Source organism: Sinocyclocheilus rhinocerous, unplaced genomic scaffold (assembly GCF_001515625.1).
Source record: "Sinocyclocheilus rhinocerous isolate Xijiao unplaced genomic scaffold, SAMN03320098_v1.1 scaffold675, whole genome shotgun sequence".
NCBI lineage: Eukaryota > Metazoa > Chordata > Actinopteri > Cypriniformes > Cyprinidae > Sinocyclocheilus > Sinocyclocheilus rhinocerous.
In genome coordinates, this window is record NW_015629520.1 from 709,492 (window position 1) to 726,782 (window position 17,291).

At 37.3% G+C, this 17,291-nt stretch overlaps 1 protein-coding gene across 11 annotated transcripts in view; it reads right to left on the minus strand.

Moving 5' to 3' along the window:
- Positions 1–9,664, minus strand: part of LOC107739081 (tropomyosin alpha-1 chain-like) — a 25,419-nt gene extending 15,755 nt beyond the window's left edge. For 6 of the 11 annotated variants that reach the window (XM_016551068.1, XM_016551070.1, XM_016551064.1 and 3 more), the window contains exons 1-3: positions 9,551–9,664; positions 8,331–8,456; positions 2,246–2,379 (exon numbers count right to left, since the gene is read on the minus strand). In XM_016551068.1, the coding sequence (XP_016406554.1) occupies positions 2,246–2,379; positions 8,331–8,456; positions 9,551–9,664 (374 nt within the window). Of the gene's footprint in view, positions 1–2,245; positions 2,380–5,947; positions 6,204–8,330; positions 8,457–8,612; positions 8,739–9,550 lie in introns of those variants that run through there. The other 5 variants (XM_016551071.1, XM_016551069.1, XM_016551074.1 and 2 more) reach the window with 4 other exon arrangements.
- Between the last annotated feature and the right edge of the window lie 7,627 nt (positions 9,665–17,291).

Genomic DNA, 17,291 nt, shown 5'->3' on the forward strand with positions numbered 1-17,291 from the left:
TTTTTTTTAACTCTAAAACATGAAATGTGGAGTTATCTGCTTTTGCCAAAAAACGACTGTTGGAGTTATCTGCTTTTGCTATAAAACAAACTTTTAATACGCAAAAAAAAAAACACTTTCAATGAACTTTAATTTTGTAAATTACCTGTATTTGTTTAAGTTATTATTACTTAATCAAAACAACCCAAATGCAGTTTGATTGATATTACTTGGAATGCGAAAAAACAAAAACAAAAAAAAAAACACGATTTCTGAAAAAAATAAAATAAAAATGGCGTTACCGGTTTTGCAAATTAACTCTTCATACATGTATATATATATATATATATATAAACATAAATGTTTAAATGTTTTATTAACATATATTAAAATATATTTCAAATTAAAACTAAAATAAATAAACCCACAACTGAAAAGCAATAATAATAATAGTGATGCTTGCCGAAACATAACTATAAAGTTTATGAACTACTCCTGTAGGGTCGCGGTGCTGGTGATTAGCAAATTATATGGACTTTCCTCAGCACACGCAAACAGTCTTTATGCAGGGCACCAGATGTGCGGTGCAGGCTAGGAAGTGGCAGCATGTTGTCATTTCAATAGCAACACATCGGCGCTGCACACAATAACCACAGTTACTGCGAGAGGGGGAGGGACGGGGTGTGGACCTGCTCAACTGACTTGTTCTGCTTCAGTGTATCAGACTGACAGTCCTACAGAATGCTACACTTAATTGCAATTTACTTTATATTACCACTGCATGCTATAGCACTGTACACATGCACTGTATGTGTTTTAATAAGCATGAGATAAATGTATATATTTGGACAATCCAGAGAATTAAATAAGTATTCAAAGGTCCTTCATTTGATTTTTTTGTTTGTTTGTAACTTGTGATGCACAAGATAAGATTAATAGTACAAATTAAATAAGTATGGAATCAGCTTCACATTATGTGTTACAGTCAAGATAAAAATAAACCAGATAATTATTATAAATAATTTTAGTCTCACATGCAGAAAAAGTTGTTTTGTTGTGATTTTGATTCATCCCAGTGACTGAAAAAGTTTAATCATTCACCAAAATGATTTATTCAAGGATTTGTTCAATAACGAGCCAGTGAATCATTCACTCAATTCATTTGCAAGTGAGATATTGCATTTATTCGGTTTAGTTTGTTTACAAACAAGATACTGCGTTTATTTGGTTCACCCACAAACAAGATACTGTCTACATTCGATTCAGTTTGGTTCGTTCACAAGTAAGATACTGCATTCATTCAGTTTGCTCACAAATGAAACACCACACTGATTTGGGTTCTTTACAAACAAAATACCATGTTCATTCAATTCAGCCACAAGTTAGAATAGATACTGCGTTTATTTGGTTCGCTCACAAACAAGATACTGTGTCCATTCAGTTTCGTTTGTTCACAAACGAGATTCTGCGTTCATTCGGTTTGTTCACAAACGAGATTCTGCGTTCATTCGGTTTGTTCACAAACGAGATTCTGCGTTCATTCGGTTACTAACGACATACTACATTCATTTGGTTTGTTTATACACAAAATGGAGCGTTAATTCAATTTATTCACAAGCAAGACACTGTTTATTTAGTTTGCTCACAAACAAAATACCAAATTCATTAGGTTTGGACTGCCAACAAACAAGATTCTACATTCATTTGGTTCAGTTCATTCACAAACGTGATACTGCATTTATTCGGTTTCTTCACAAACAAAATACTGCGTTATTCGGTTCACTCACAAGAAAGATGCTTAATCAAGTTATGATGATTTTACTGTGTATGAGTTACGATGATGAGATACCACATTCATTTTGCTCATTCACACACGAGATTCGTTCAGACAGTTTGCGCACAAGTAAGTTGTTTTGAGTGTGATCGATTAATTTAATGAAGAGCATATTCGTTCAGTAAGTCCAACCAATCAAATGGTCCTCAGCTCACACTCAAAATGTTATGCTATAGTCAGTCTTCTCAATGAAAATCTCAAAATGTAAGTGAAAACGCCAATGAAAAGTGAACATGAATGATTCACTCTTAAGCTTCATTCACAAAATTCCACTAGTCCTGCACAGCAATGACCTTGCTGATATATCTACACAATTGTAAAGCAGGTTGTCAGTAGACTTTTCTACCGCATTTCATTTCACTATAAAACGGGATAGACTGTACTACACCATTCTTTGTTATGGTAAATTGAGTGTCACAGTACTGTACTAACCTCTCGCTCTCATCGGCAGCCTTCTCGGCCTCCTCCAGCTTCTGCAGGGCAGTAGCCAAACGCTCCTGTGCGCGATCCAACTCCTCCTCAACCAGCTGGATACGTCTGTTCAGGGAAGCTACATCACCCTCAGCCTTGAAGAGCACAGAGGAACTGGCATAAATGCTCAAGATCAGATGTTCACACACAATTCAAAATTTTTTTAATTGTAATATAGGCTACCTAAATGAATCAGAATCTAATAAAACAGAATCGGACCTGAATCAAATTGAAATCAAAAGCTTCTGAATCAGAATCAAACTTAATGTGAACATCTGTAGTGAAATCCAGCCCTAAACAAACTCATCCGCCACATTACTTTTGTTCAACTTTTGACATTTCAATGTGTTGTCACCACATTACATCCAATAAAAAATCTGGGCTATAAGACTGGCTTTTAACTCATGCTAAATGAATTGACATTTATATATTTTTAGATATTTTAAAATATACAATATTGTTACATCATCAAAAGAAGTGTATATTTATGTTTTTATAGCATGCATAACAAATAATCTCTGCTTAAGTCCCAGTCCAGCGATAAGCAAAGGCCTTACGTGGGACAAAGTGCATGTTATATTGTCAGCTGAGATATGAAAAACTAGAAAGCAATACAGATAACCTTGACAGGCAGCACTGAACTGCTACATTTCCTTAAAGGGCCCAGAGTCTTAAGTATGATTGTTTAGAAAAGACTGAGACTGATTATCAATGCCATAACTAGATATCTATATATCTATCTATAACTAGGTAGATATAACTAGGGCTGGGCGATAATTCGATAACGATAATTATCGCAATATAATTTTCCTCGATAAAACGATATGAAGAGTTTGATAAATGTTCGACAATGTTTATGCGCCAAAAGCGGAACGAAACAGCGCGACTCATTTGAATCGCGCCACTCGGACCGTTTATCCGCTCGGATCACAGTTCAAGCTGCCGCGCGGCGCAAGCTAACTAGAGCAGATGCGTTTAATTGGTCACGTGAGCACTAAACAGCGCTGTGAGATCCAGTGTGAAGCGCTTGAATTCAGCGATGAACACAAATGACTCTGTGATTTAAACTAGTTTAGAGCCAAACAGGAGAAACACTGTGTGCAATGATACAGTCAGAAGGCTTTTCAATCTACACATCGCCATCATTTACCATGGATTTACTCATTACATTTTCTAAGAGACAAAAAAGTTATATTATTATTAATATAATTAATAATAAAAAAAATGTATTTATGCATTTAGCAGACGCTTTTATCCAAAGCGACTTAGTGCATTCAGGCTATACATTTTTTACCAGTATGTGTGTTCCCTGGGAATCGAACCCACAACCTTTTGCACAGTTAACGCAATGCTCTACCACTGAGCCATAGGAACATATTATAATATTATATTATAATATTGTAATATTATCAGGCAACCTAAACCGGTTTCTTTATTTGAAACAATATCACTCACTAGAACATGCAGAAACTAAGAAATTAATTTGTCTATTTTTCCATTTAATTTGCTAAATCATCATGATGAGCCCTAATTAATGGTCTGGTTTCTACAACTTTCACTTTGGAACAAAAATCTGGCTTTAAACTTGAAAGAAATAAAGATTTGACATTTATCGTGATAATGATCGATATCGACTGATATGAAAAAAATTATCGTGATTTTTTTTTGGCCATATCGCCTAGCCCTAGATATAACTATAACATATCTATAACTAGAGCCATCACTATTTATTTCAGCATGACTAAGATGAGTCGCACTGTATGTGACGATGCAGACTGGCCATATAAGGGAAAGTGCTCAAATACTTCCTGAGATGTCAACATAGAGCCTGAAGCAGCACAACTCTCCTATTCATTAAGATAAAACCACTACAGCAGAGCCCACATCAACAGTTCTGTCCAGGATCACTACTGAACTGCTGTAGGCTATTAGCCTAAAATGATTACACTCAGAGCCTCTGATTCAACATAAAAGTCATCAAACAAGGACCCATTCACAGGAGTACAATTTAACTAGCTGGATTATAACCAGACTCTCCAATTACGACCAACAAGAGAACAGACTGAAAACACAGGGATGTGCCTTGCACAGAGATATCGTCAGCAATCTCAAAGTTTGGGGTGAAAACAACTCTGTTGTCCGACTCATTTCCGAGAATCGATTCTTTCGAACGGTTCCATTCAAATAACCGTTTCAAAAACGACTCACTAATAATTCTTAGACATTCAGACGTAATTTCAATACAGAGTCTGAATCACAGAGATTCCTTATTTATTTATTTAAATATGAGTGTTTTTTAATATAACTTCATTAGTCTTAATTCAGTTTGCAGCCACGATTCAGTTCATAAAATTAGTCAAACTCTAGCATGACTTTGCATTTAAAGTAAACAAACTTACAAATTTAGTCCAAAATGTATTTTTAATCTCCTAGCTGAAAGTTTCTGCAATTTATATATTTTTTTAAAACAGATTTTGAATGCTTGATATCATTTCCCTTTACATTATCAGGTCACTAATTGAATCGATCATGTTCGAACGAAACGGTTCCCGTCTATCAATTCGCTCTATTATGAGTCGGACAGGTCTAAGAGAAAGTCAGTTAACTGTCGTTTAGACGGTTCACAGCACTTCAGTCGAATTCGTGAACTAATCAATCAGACCGATTTGGTGAACCGGTTCAACCGATTCATTTTCAAGATCCGACTCAAATGAACAACTCGTTCGGATACGAATCGGATATCATTATTCAGCACCTTTAAACTCTATTTACATGCGTCAGTTTATAATCACACTGGCAGACATTTAATTCGCGTTTCCTGTTTGTTGGAAGTAAGAACTGATAAGTTATTAAAAAACGGGCGTGATACAAATGTCGCCGTTTAACGGGCTGGTAAACAGTGCGTAGAGGGCGTCTGAGAAGTTCCGCTACGTTCACGCTGCACATCACCGCGCGCACTATCGTATCCGTTCTATACGCCGCTGTTTAAATGAACTCACGCACATAGGAACGCCTGGAATGCGAGCGACGTTACACTGCAGCGCGGCGCATTTCAACACATGCACTTTATACTTTGTATCATTCGGCGTTCTTACTGCTTCTCTGGCTTTCCTCTCCAGCGCCAATTCCCTCTGCAGTTTCTCCGCTCTCTCTTCAGCGCCGTCCGCTTGATCTTGCAACAGTTTTATTTTCCGTTTGACTGCTCGAATTCGTGAACTAATCAATCAGACCGATTTGGTGAACCGGTTTAACCGATTCATTTTCAAGATCCGACTCAAATGAACAACTCGTTCGGATACGAATCGGATATAATTATTCAGCACCTTTAAACTCTATTTACATGCGTCAGTTTATAATCACACTGGCAGACATTTAATTCGCGTTTCCTGTTTGTTGGAAGTAAGAACTGATAAGTTATTAAAAAACGGGCGTGATACAAATGTCGCCGTTTAACGGGCTGGTAAACAGTGCGTAGAGGGCGTCTGAGAAGTTCCGCTACGTTCACGCTGCACATCACCGCGCGCACTATCGTATCCGTTCTATACGCCGCTGTTTAAATGAACTCACGCACATAGGAACGCCTGGAATGCGAGCGACGTTACACTGCAGCGCGGCGCATTTCAACACATGCACTTTATACTTTGTATCATTCGGCGTTCTTACTGCTTCTCTGGCTTTCCTCTCCAGCGCCAATTCCCTCTGCAGTTTCTCCGCTCTCTCTTCAGCGCCGTCCGCTTGATCTTGCAACAGTTTTATTTTCCGTTTGACTGCTTCCAGCGATGTAGCCGCCATTGTTATTCTAAGTAACCACTAAAAGCCTCGTATTTGAACGCGTTTCCTTTAGATGAACACAGCTCAGAGACGCTGCTGCCCCTGATTTGTGTGTGCGCGAAGACGCGGAGCGACGTTTCAGATCACACCGGAAGTAACCATGTTTTCATAGGCGAGCCCCAAACGACGTCATTGCCATGAACTAGGGCTTATCTGCCGCTTTTCAGCGAACAGTATTTCCATGTGAGACATACAAGAGGTGAACTGCAGTGCATGTTTAATATGTTTCATGAAAAACATATTTGATCAAATCATTTAAATAGCAGTTTACTTCAAAGTCATTTGGAGGATGTGCAATACATGTTTACATCCTGCACCTGTTGCACACCTGAATGCGTTAATCAATAGCCTGATGGGTAACTGACTGGAGTGCTGGTGCTGAAACTGAGCTGCTAAATATAGAATAGCTTCAAGGGGAGGGGGCGCGTTGTTCTGTGCCTCGAATGTAGTTGTTTAGTTCTGTTGCGCCCTCTATAGGGATAATTACAGCATCGACCAGAGATTCACATTCGACCTAAGATTCATATTATATTATTATAATTACATTAATTTATTACAATTTAATTAATTTATTTGAATAAATTGTAATTTAGATTATAATTATACAATTATATAATAATATAATATATATTACATAGTAAATTAATGTAATTATTGACATTAATAAATAATATCAAATTGTTTAAATATATATATATATAGAGAGAGAGAGAGAGATAGCCTAGCTAGCTAGCTAGATATAACAATTTGATATTGTGATACATAGATATTATGACAAAAACAAAGTATTCTCAGAATATTACATTATTATGATTATATTAATTTATTACTATTACATTAACTAAATATTATATTAATATTATATTTATATAATATATAATTTACTAACATTAACTAATAATATTATATTAGTATTTTAAATGTATACATTTTATATACTATATATATTTTAATTTTTACATTTTATTTATTTTTTCTGTTTTTGTCTATTTATATTTACATGTGTGTGTATTTTTATTCTCATCTTATTTTTATTGTCTGTGTGTTGTTGTTGTCTCTGTGTACTGGAAGCTTGTGACACTAAAACAAATTCCTTGTATGCGCAAACATACTTGTCAATAAAGCTCTTTCTGATTCTGATTCTTCTAATTTGATATTGTATTACATGGATATTATAACAAAAATAATATTATAGTTACAATAATATTACATTGTTATGATTATAGTAATTTGTTTACTATTAAACAAATTTATTAGAATAAACTATAATTTAATTATACTAATACTACTATATATTATTGAAATAATATTGAAATAATTATATAATTTATTAACATCAATAATATTATATTACTATTATACTTATGTTAAAAATAATTTTTATTTGAAATTTAAGTACAACGTAGCACCTTACTGTAGTTCTGTTGATGTACAAGAGGGGGAGTCCAAGTGTGCACTATTCAAGACCGTAGTACAAACTACAAAGATCTATTATTTTAACACAACAAAAGAGTTAAAATCAATTTCTACTCACATAGGCCTATATTATTTTAAATATCTCTCAATTACTGAATAACGCATGACGAATCAATGAAACATAAAAAAGTTCAAATGATTCTTTGAAGCTCGAGCTAGATGGTCAGAGGACTATCTTGTATCATGCAAAGCTATGCAAATACTTGTCAAGACTTTGGAACGTCTACTCATGCACTTCTCAGGATACAGTTTAGTTTTGAAACTAAAAGAATCAATGGCAATTTTTAAAGAAAGACTTCCAGTCGACCAGTCTCAAGGGCAGAGCCCAAGGAGTCGATCTGAGTCTTGGCCATATAAAGCACTAGGCTAAATATAACAGCCGGCCTGCTCACTCTCTTCTTGGAATGCACGTCTTGTAAATTAAAATCGTGTATTTATGTTTGCATACCTATACTAATACACCATGTTTGGTCAGAGATATGCGGATTGTGTTTATAATAGGCCTACCATGCCACAGACGACTTTTTTGTCTTATAGCTCACGAGTCACTTTATTTTCACGCCTGAGGAAAAAAGTTAAGTTTCATAGGCTAAGAGAAACCAGGGTCCGAAAGCAATATTAACAACCATCCTCAAATATGACAACTGACAACAGACTCTTATCTGTAAGTAATAAAGGCGTGGCATGCCAAAAGTGTCAGGAAAAGATGCGTGAAAGCGGTGATGCTCCATATACTCACATCTGCGGCTTTCTTTTCAGCCAGTTCCAGTTTCTCCTGTGCATCTTTAAGAGCCTCAGAATATTTGTCGAGCTCATCCTCAGTGCCCTTCAGTTTCTTCTGCAGTGCCAGGAGGTCATCCTCAAGCTGCGCGTGTTTGAGTGATTGATTGACAGCAGTGAAGAGCGGGAAGCAGAGTGCGCGTGGTGTGGCGGGCAAAGAGACCGACAGAGAAAGAGAAAGAGAAGGGAAGGGAAGAAAGAAAAGTTAGGAAGATTCAGACATGAACACTCAGGAAAATACCTTGGTGGCGACCTCCTCGGCGGTCAGGAGCTTCTCCTCGACGCTCTGGTACTCCTCAAGCACTTTATCACGCTCGTCCTCCGTTACGCGCAACCTCTTTTCCAACTGAATTAGTTCGTCTTCTAACTACACATGCATAAATGACAGTTTTCATAACAAACGAGGTAAACTTTTATTAGAAATGCTATTAAAACAATAAATATGTCTACTACAAATAGCCTACTAAACATGCTCTTTAACCCTTCATGGGGTTCAGTTTGTGGAGACCCAAAGGCCTTTTTAATAGCTCAAAAATATACTTAACATGGTTGTTTAATTTTTTTTTTACAATGTGCTTTGTTGGGATCATACTTCTTAAAAGTTCATGTACTTCATGATACCACAAAGGGTTAAAGCATCAATCATAGGCCTATCTGCCAAACGAGTTTTGATTTGGTCAGGGAAAACACAAGGTTTTCATTTTATAATTACTACAGTATTTAAAAAATAGCATACTAAAACTGTTGACTGAAAGCTTAGTTTTACGTGATCCCAAGGTTAGGCTGCAACCCGCAGTCATTATACATTTAAACGATTTTGAATTGAATTAACATAGGCTACTACTGATGAAAATCTAGTTGAAACAGAAATATTATTCGACAGTGAGTAAAGACAGTAGTTAAGCCTGTATCAATGGAACATTGAGGGTTAATAAATGAATGGCTACATTTTTCTGCACTAGATGTATGGCAATAAAAGGGCGAGTCATCGTACGTCGTGTTAACATTATTAACATCATTTTAATTGACATTGAAAAGATTCATACTCGAATTCGTTATTTTTTACCCTTCTTCTGTTACTATAAATCCACTCATGATAATCCATTTATCAAGTAGCGCACGGGAACGGCGCGTGCGCGTTATGGATAACTTTTAAAAGTCCTCATAAAAACCGCAGACCTGTTTGCTCCTGTCCTCCGCTGCCTTTTTGTCTCCCTCAGCCTGCTCAGCTCTGTCTAAGGCGTTCTCCTTGTCGAGCTTGAGCATCTGCATCTTCTTCTTAATGGCATCCATGGCTAACACACACACACACACACACACACACAAGAAATTAATACAAAATTAATTAATTAATTTGAAAAATGATTAATTAGAATAATGAAAGTCCCCACAAAAAACCTTCTAAAGTAGTTTAGAAAATAAATAATTAATTATGGTGTTTTTGCAATTAAAAAGAATATATTATGGAATTTCTTGTGATAAAATTATTTAAAATGGCATTTTTAATTTTGGTGACATTTTCTGACCCTGATGACCTGAGGTTACTCCATCGGAATTGTCCTAAACAAGTTATTTGGGATAAAAGATCCATCAAACTCACAGAAAAGTGTTATAAGAAGTAGTATAAGAATAAGTCAAACTCTCATATTTCCGGACACGTTTAGACTGATAAGGTGTCATTAGCTCATGATAACTCATCACTGGTCTGGTCTGAACCTTATCAGAACTCAAACATGCCTTTGTTTCAACACTTCTGCGCGATACGAATTAACAAAAACTCTGCTTGGGCTTAATATAATGTCATCAACAGGCTCAGGAATGTGCCTTTATGCATCCCATGATAGATGCAAGAGGAGCTTCAGTTTGTTTCTTTGGGATATTGAGCACACAGAATACGCTCTGTTATCCTTCAGTCTGCCCTACCCCTCCTTAGACAAGCTTCTCGGAGTATTTTTAGGGCTGTCTTAATGCCCGAGCACCTGGCCCAGTCTGTAAATTACAAATTTCAAAACACTTAGACAAGTGGTCAAACATAATGTGATAATTCCCTAAAATAACCCCAGTCTTAAATATAATACCAGTTGTCTTGCACTATTTCTGTTCTCTTGTAATTGTATTAAATAGCTCAAAACAGTTAGATTGTTCCTGAAACTCAATGTGTTTGCATTAAAGTTTTCTTGCTTGCATGCATGAAACCATCTATTCATCTATGTATGTATATATAAACTATGCATCTAGGCATCTATGTATATATAAACCACAGAAAAAAATACTCTGAAAGAGTAATTTGAAGCAGAACTACAGAAAAGTAGTATTTTTCTATAGTTTATTTCTCCAATAAGTTTTATTTACAACTTCGAAAAAAAATTTTTTTTACAGTGTAATGAGGATTGTTCTTCTTAATGGCATCCATGGCTGCTTATGGGTTGTTCGGCTGCAAAAGTGAAATTTCCACAGAGGAGCGACGGTCAGAAGCGCTTGGGACTGAACGCAGAGCTGGAGTGCGAGCGCCCGCTCCTGTGCGCGCTCTCAAATACGTATTTTCACGGGAGGGGTGACCGAATTCCTCTGGCCATTCAATACTTTTTTGGAAACAGCCGTGTTCGGCTGCTTCTCCATCCCCCGGGTCTTTTTTTATGGATCTGGGTGGCGATTCGCTGTTGCTCGACATTTGACCGTTTATATGCCTATATAAGGGGTGTGATGGGCAAGGCGAACTCCTCAAGACGTCTTCACACATACTGAGCGCGACGGAACGGGACAGAACGTACGCAGGGGTCTCGAGACGTGTTTTCGACGTGACGCACTGCCATCAAAACGCAACACTCATGGCCATCTGATTAATTTTATTTTGAGGGTTCAAAGAAAAATGTTATAAAATGTAAATGTTAAAAAAGCAGCAGCTTCTTTATATATTATATTTTTCTTTGATTTCGTAGGGGATAGGTGTATATTTGTGAGATCCTGAGGTGAGAAGAAATTGATTATTTTTATTTATTTATTCATTTATTTTTGGAGAGGCAATATTTGAAATATTAAACATTGACATTTTTGGAAGTAAAAGTAAAAAAACAATATATATATATATATATATATATACATACAGTCTTAAATATAATACCAGTTGTCTTGCACTATTTCTGTTCTCTTGTAATTGTATTAAATAGCTCAAAACAGTTAGATTGTTCCTGAAACTCAATGTGTTTGCATTAAAGTTTTCTTGCTTGCATGCATGAAACCATCTATTCATCTATGTATGTATATATAAACTATGCATCTAGGCATCTATGTATATATAAACCACAGAAAAAAATACTCTGAAAGAGTAATTTGAAGCAGAACTACAGAAAAGTAGTATTTTTCTATAGTTTATTTCTCCAATAAGTTTTATTTACAACTTCGAAAAAAAATTTTTTTTACAGTGTAATGAGGATTGCATTATGGTAATGAAAATGTCTTCATAAATGAGCTTAATTGTCATTTAAAACAATGCAAAAAAAAATCACAATAGTCCTTAATTGATTTCTAATACAAAATATTCCTAATTTTCATTTTTAGCACACAGTTATAAGAGTATTTTTGGCAATTATGTTTTTAATACAATCAGAATCCAAAGACAACATTTTTATGAGAATGCACTTCACAGATGACCGTTATCTTATGTTTATGACAGACAGACCCCAATTTTGTGCATGTCATTTCCTGTTATTGCAATGTAAGCGCTTTAACAAACTTCCAGCTTTTTCCACTTAATGTTTGTGGTAAAATGCTAGATTCAATGCAGCAGATATAAACAAGCCCCAAAGAACTATGGGTAAATATTTTTATTAAACACATAACATAAATACCTCTGAGGCCTGCAACAGTCATAGCAGTTAAGCAGATTTGGGAATTTCGTTGGATATCATTAAAGTGAGTGTTAGACAATAGTTTGTATTTTGTAAAACAATAACTGAGAACATTAAAATGAAATGCAAAAAGACATTATTTGAAAATATTTCCCACCATCTGGTTGGTCGTTTGGTAAGTATCTCATTGAGACAGACTAAAATGGTTTTCTCATACTTTTCCCCCTAGAAAAAAAAGTTTCTGATAGTGTGAACTGATACTTGGCTTTGTTCAGCTCTTTACTGAACGCTGTTTATATGAGGATCATTTTGGATTAGCCCGCAATCCCTCACAGTACAAATTTATAGTGACAGGCTAGGTAGATATGAGAGAGGAAGTGTTATTTGAGACCTTTTAATATTCAGCTTTCTCCAGTCCAACTAATACAAATCAAACGGTTTATATTTGAAGAAATACGCATGAATGGAACAGACTGATGGACAAAACTATCTTATTGTTTCTCCCATCTGTTCCAGCATTTAAAGACAGACAAGTACCAGGAATGATAAGGAAAGCTGAGGCCGCTGTGGAAAGAATATTGTTTTTGTCTTCTAGTTGTTCTTTCTCCTCTGGGTTTCTGACGGTTTATCATCTCTGGTGATCTTGTACCATAACAAACCCAATGGTTTTATGACACGAGGCCCTTCATGCTAGGGATCTGCGCTGCCATCCGATGCATTTTTATCTAAATCTGTGGACCCTTGGGATGTGACCTCAACTCTGGAACACTGTCCTTTCCCAAACTGAATGCAAGTACTTTAAAATACACAGTGGAGAAAAATTGACAATTGTGGCTTGGCTTTGTTTCAGTATTGCGTAAAATGTGTTTTTCAAAACTAATTTGACATGTAAATAGAATTACAGCATTATAAAAAGCAATTAAGCAAAGCATGATAACATTTTATAAAAAAAATGCATTAACATGCATTAACATTAGTCATTTACAAAGACTAAATTGATCAAATTCATGCTTCAAAGACCACAGTATCTTAGTCCACCTTAAGGCTCTACTAATGACTGTCCGGAAGCTTCTGAGGGGAGGTCACACTTCCCATGTCTACCGAGGATTATGGAATGAAAGGCAAAGGAAACCAGAGAAGCTGGCAAGAACAAGAGTCCTTCTGCATAGATGATCTTCATACTTACATATAGAACTCAACATTAAATGTTAAGCTGTATTTTAAGCCGTTGACCAAATTGGCAAATATGACTATTACTATTTCTCATATGTAGGGTTAATGATTTGAAGCATTTGGACTATGGGTGTGAATGATACCTCAAATCATGTGGCTAAATATAAAGATGCAATTTTACTTTTCTAAGTAACTTACGGTGGATATTAAAGGGGAATAAAAAGACTTGCATTGCTTGAGAATGAGGGACTCAAGCTATATCAAAATATAATTCTGAGACATCTACATGCAACCACCTGGTAAGGTCCTGCCAATTATTTAGAAAACCCAGTAGTATCCACCTATCAACTAAGCTAAGCTACTGCTGATCAATGTCCTGGCAACCTCAAAGAACACTGACTATCAACCACCCAGAATATAATAACAACTGCCTAGCAACCAGCAACCACACAGAACACCCCAGAAACCACATACTGTAGCAATGCCCAAGCAACCACCCAGAAAACTTTAGCAACCAGAGCATCGCCCTAGTAACCACCCAAAACACCCTAGCAACCACCTACTAACCCATAAGATCCAACAACTGCTTTGCAACCAGTTAACATACAGAACACTACAGAAACCACTTAGCAGTGCCCTAGCAACCACCCAGAACACCTCAGAGAAATGCTCTTGCTACAACAGAGCATCACCCTAGCAACCACCCAAACACTCCAGAAACCACCTAGTAATGCGCTAGCAGCCACCTAGAAAACTCTAGCAACCGCAGTGCATCACACTAGTAGCCACCCAAAACACCCTAGCAACCACCTACTAACCCATAAGATCCAACAACTGCTTTGCAACCAGTTACCATCCAGAACACTACAGAAACCATCTAGCAGTGCCCTAGCAACCACCCAGAACACACCAGAAACCACCTAGAAGTGCCCTAGAAACCACTCAGAATACTCCAGAAACCACCTATAGCAATGCCCAAGCAACCACCTAGAAAACTCTAGCGACCGCAGAGTATCGCCCTAGTAACCACCCAAAACACCTTAGCAACCACATAGTTACCCAGGAGATCCAATAACTGCTTCGCAACCAGCAACCTCCCAGAACACCACAGAAACCACCTAGCAGCACCCTAGCAACCACTCAGAAAACTCTAACAATTGCAGAGCATCATCCTAGCAAACGCCAAAAACACCCTAGCAACAATCTAGAACACTCCAGCAACCACCTAGCAACCACCCAAAATATCCTAGCAACTGCTTAGCAACCCTCAACCATCCAGAACACCACAGAAACCACCTAGCACCTACCAAGTAACCACTCGGAAAACCCTAGTCACCACCCAGAACATCATCGTAGAATCCTGGGAACAACTTTCTTAAAAGAAAATGGCAAAATATAGTTGCTTACACAAAGAAATGTGCTCATATGAAGAAAAGGTCTCCAAAACTTCCAGAAGTCTCACTAAACTAATCCACATACAGTCACATGACCCTCACTTTATCTCTGTTTCTCCCCTGCAGCAGGAAGCAGCCAAAGCTCCCCAGAGAATTCATTCTCAATGACAAACTGGACTTTCTGAGTCTCTCAGGAGTCCCTCGCCCCCTCTGATACCATCTGAGGAGTTCTGGGAAACTGCAGTGTATATATAGAGAGGATTAACCAGTACCATGCTGGGGTAAATTCATTCTGGACAGTAAATGGAGAGAGGGGAAGTGAGTGGCAGAGGTGCAACTCGACCCCACCGCAACTTGAGTGCCCAACACACACATATCAAGGGGTGATGACATACACGCGTACACTTGCTTCCACTCGGTCATGCTAATAAATAGGACACAATCCTAAAAAAGGTTCTTTATTGGTTCCATGTTGTTCAGATTATTAAAATATTCTTCACATTGGGAAAAAATGGTTCTTTTAAGAACTTTTCACTGAAAGATTATATGAACAAACTGGTTCTTCTATAGCATTGCAAAACTCCCTTTTGGGACCTTCAAGAGTGTAATGTAGTCATGATGGCAAGAGTGATATAAGACCACTTCACTTCAGGACCTAATCTGTCAGGGTTTGTTTTGCAATAATGACCCTACATACTCTTCACAGCAGAAATCAAACATATTCCTGCAACACAAAAACCAACAGGCCAATCAAACCAAAAGGCTATACTACTCCCACAGATGTACACGTGGAGAGAGGCGAACTAGATCCCTTTATGGGCTATGTACTTAATAAACCCTGGCATAAGGGGTGTCATGTTTGAATTGTTGGTACCCATTAAAGAAATGTGCTTGAGAGAGATCGGAGCTGAGCTGGTCTCTCAGCACAGGGACGGGAGAAATGCCTGGCGGCTTGGGCAGATTTTTGCCCTGAGTACTAAAGCATGTCTAATGTAAGGCCTACATGACTACAGCCCAAGGCAGAGATGAGGACGATAGGGGCAGATTCTTTTATTATTTGGCACTGATTTGAAACTGCTCTTGAACACTGTGAGGCAGGGGTCACCAAACTTGGTCCTGGAGGGCCGGTGTCCTGCAGAGTTTAGCTCCAACTCCTAATCAAACACACCTGAACCAGCTAATCAAGATCTTAGGTACACTTGAAATGAGTGGCAGAGGTGCAACTCGACCCCACCGCAACTTGAGTGCCCAACACACACATATCAAGGGGTGATGACATACACGCGTACACTTGCTTCCACTCGGTCATGCCAGTGAAATCAAACCCTGTGATAGTTATCACTGGAGGAAGGACCAGACACATGTGAATTTAATAACAAGCTCATGTATCGCTTACACTAAGGTTTCACCAACACTATTTGAATTAGTATACAACATACTGTAATGACATAAACTGCTAGTTTAGCCAAAAATGACAGTTCTGTCAGCATCTACTCACTTTAATTTAATCAGAAACCCATACGATTTCCCTTTTCCCGTGGAACACAAATTAAGTTATTTAGAGAAATGTCCAAGCTGCTCCTTTCCATGTCATTTCATATGGCTTTAGATGACTTTGAATGTAATATGAGTACTTCTGTTGTACTTTTTGTCAGTTTTAGAGATACTTTTCTATCTTTTTGCATGGAAAGGAACAGTTTTACATACATAATGACATATTGAATCATATGAGAAGGAAAAAAGAGAATTTTCATTTGTGCGTGGATATCTCTTAATACTGATAAAATTCCTAATCAAACACACCTGAACCAGCTAATCAAGATCTTAGGTACACTTGAAACCTCCAGGCAGGTGTGCTGAGGCAAGTTGGAGCTAAACTCTGCAAGACACCGGCCCTCCAGGACAGAGTTTGGTGACCCCTGCTGTGAGGATTCTTGCTGTCTGCAGTCCATATACTACAGTAGGCAGCTTCCTTTTAAAGCAGAAAGTGCTTTTATAATCCAAGCTAGCCATTCTACGTATTTACCAATAGTAATCTAAAGTAGAGAACTGTGTTGAATAGAACATGTAGGTTTTGTGGTTTGCGTGATGTTATACAAATTGACATGCTTTCCAGGGGTGCATTACTCAAAAGCATTGTTAGTCAACTATGGTCGCAAGTTCTGTCATTACAAACATAGTTCAAGAATACCGTGTTTCCCAAAACGTTAGTTCAAACGAACATTCACAAACAGCATTGCAAACTTACATGGTTGGGACTATAGCGTCAACCTGTGGTTAGAAGCATAGTTTATTGCTAATATGACAATTGGACTTAGATAGATCATGCTCTTGTGCACAATGAGCAAGCTAACATGTAGTACATACTATATATTTCGTTCCATTTAAATATTCATACATTTCAATATATATATATATATATTTATTTCAGCGCGCCCTCAATTAACGCTATTTATGAAGAGTCCGCATATGCATAAATGCACAAGGTATGACGTAAGATAGGGT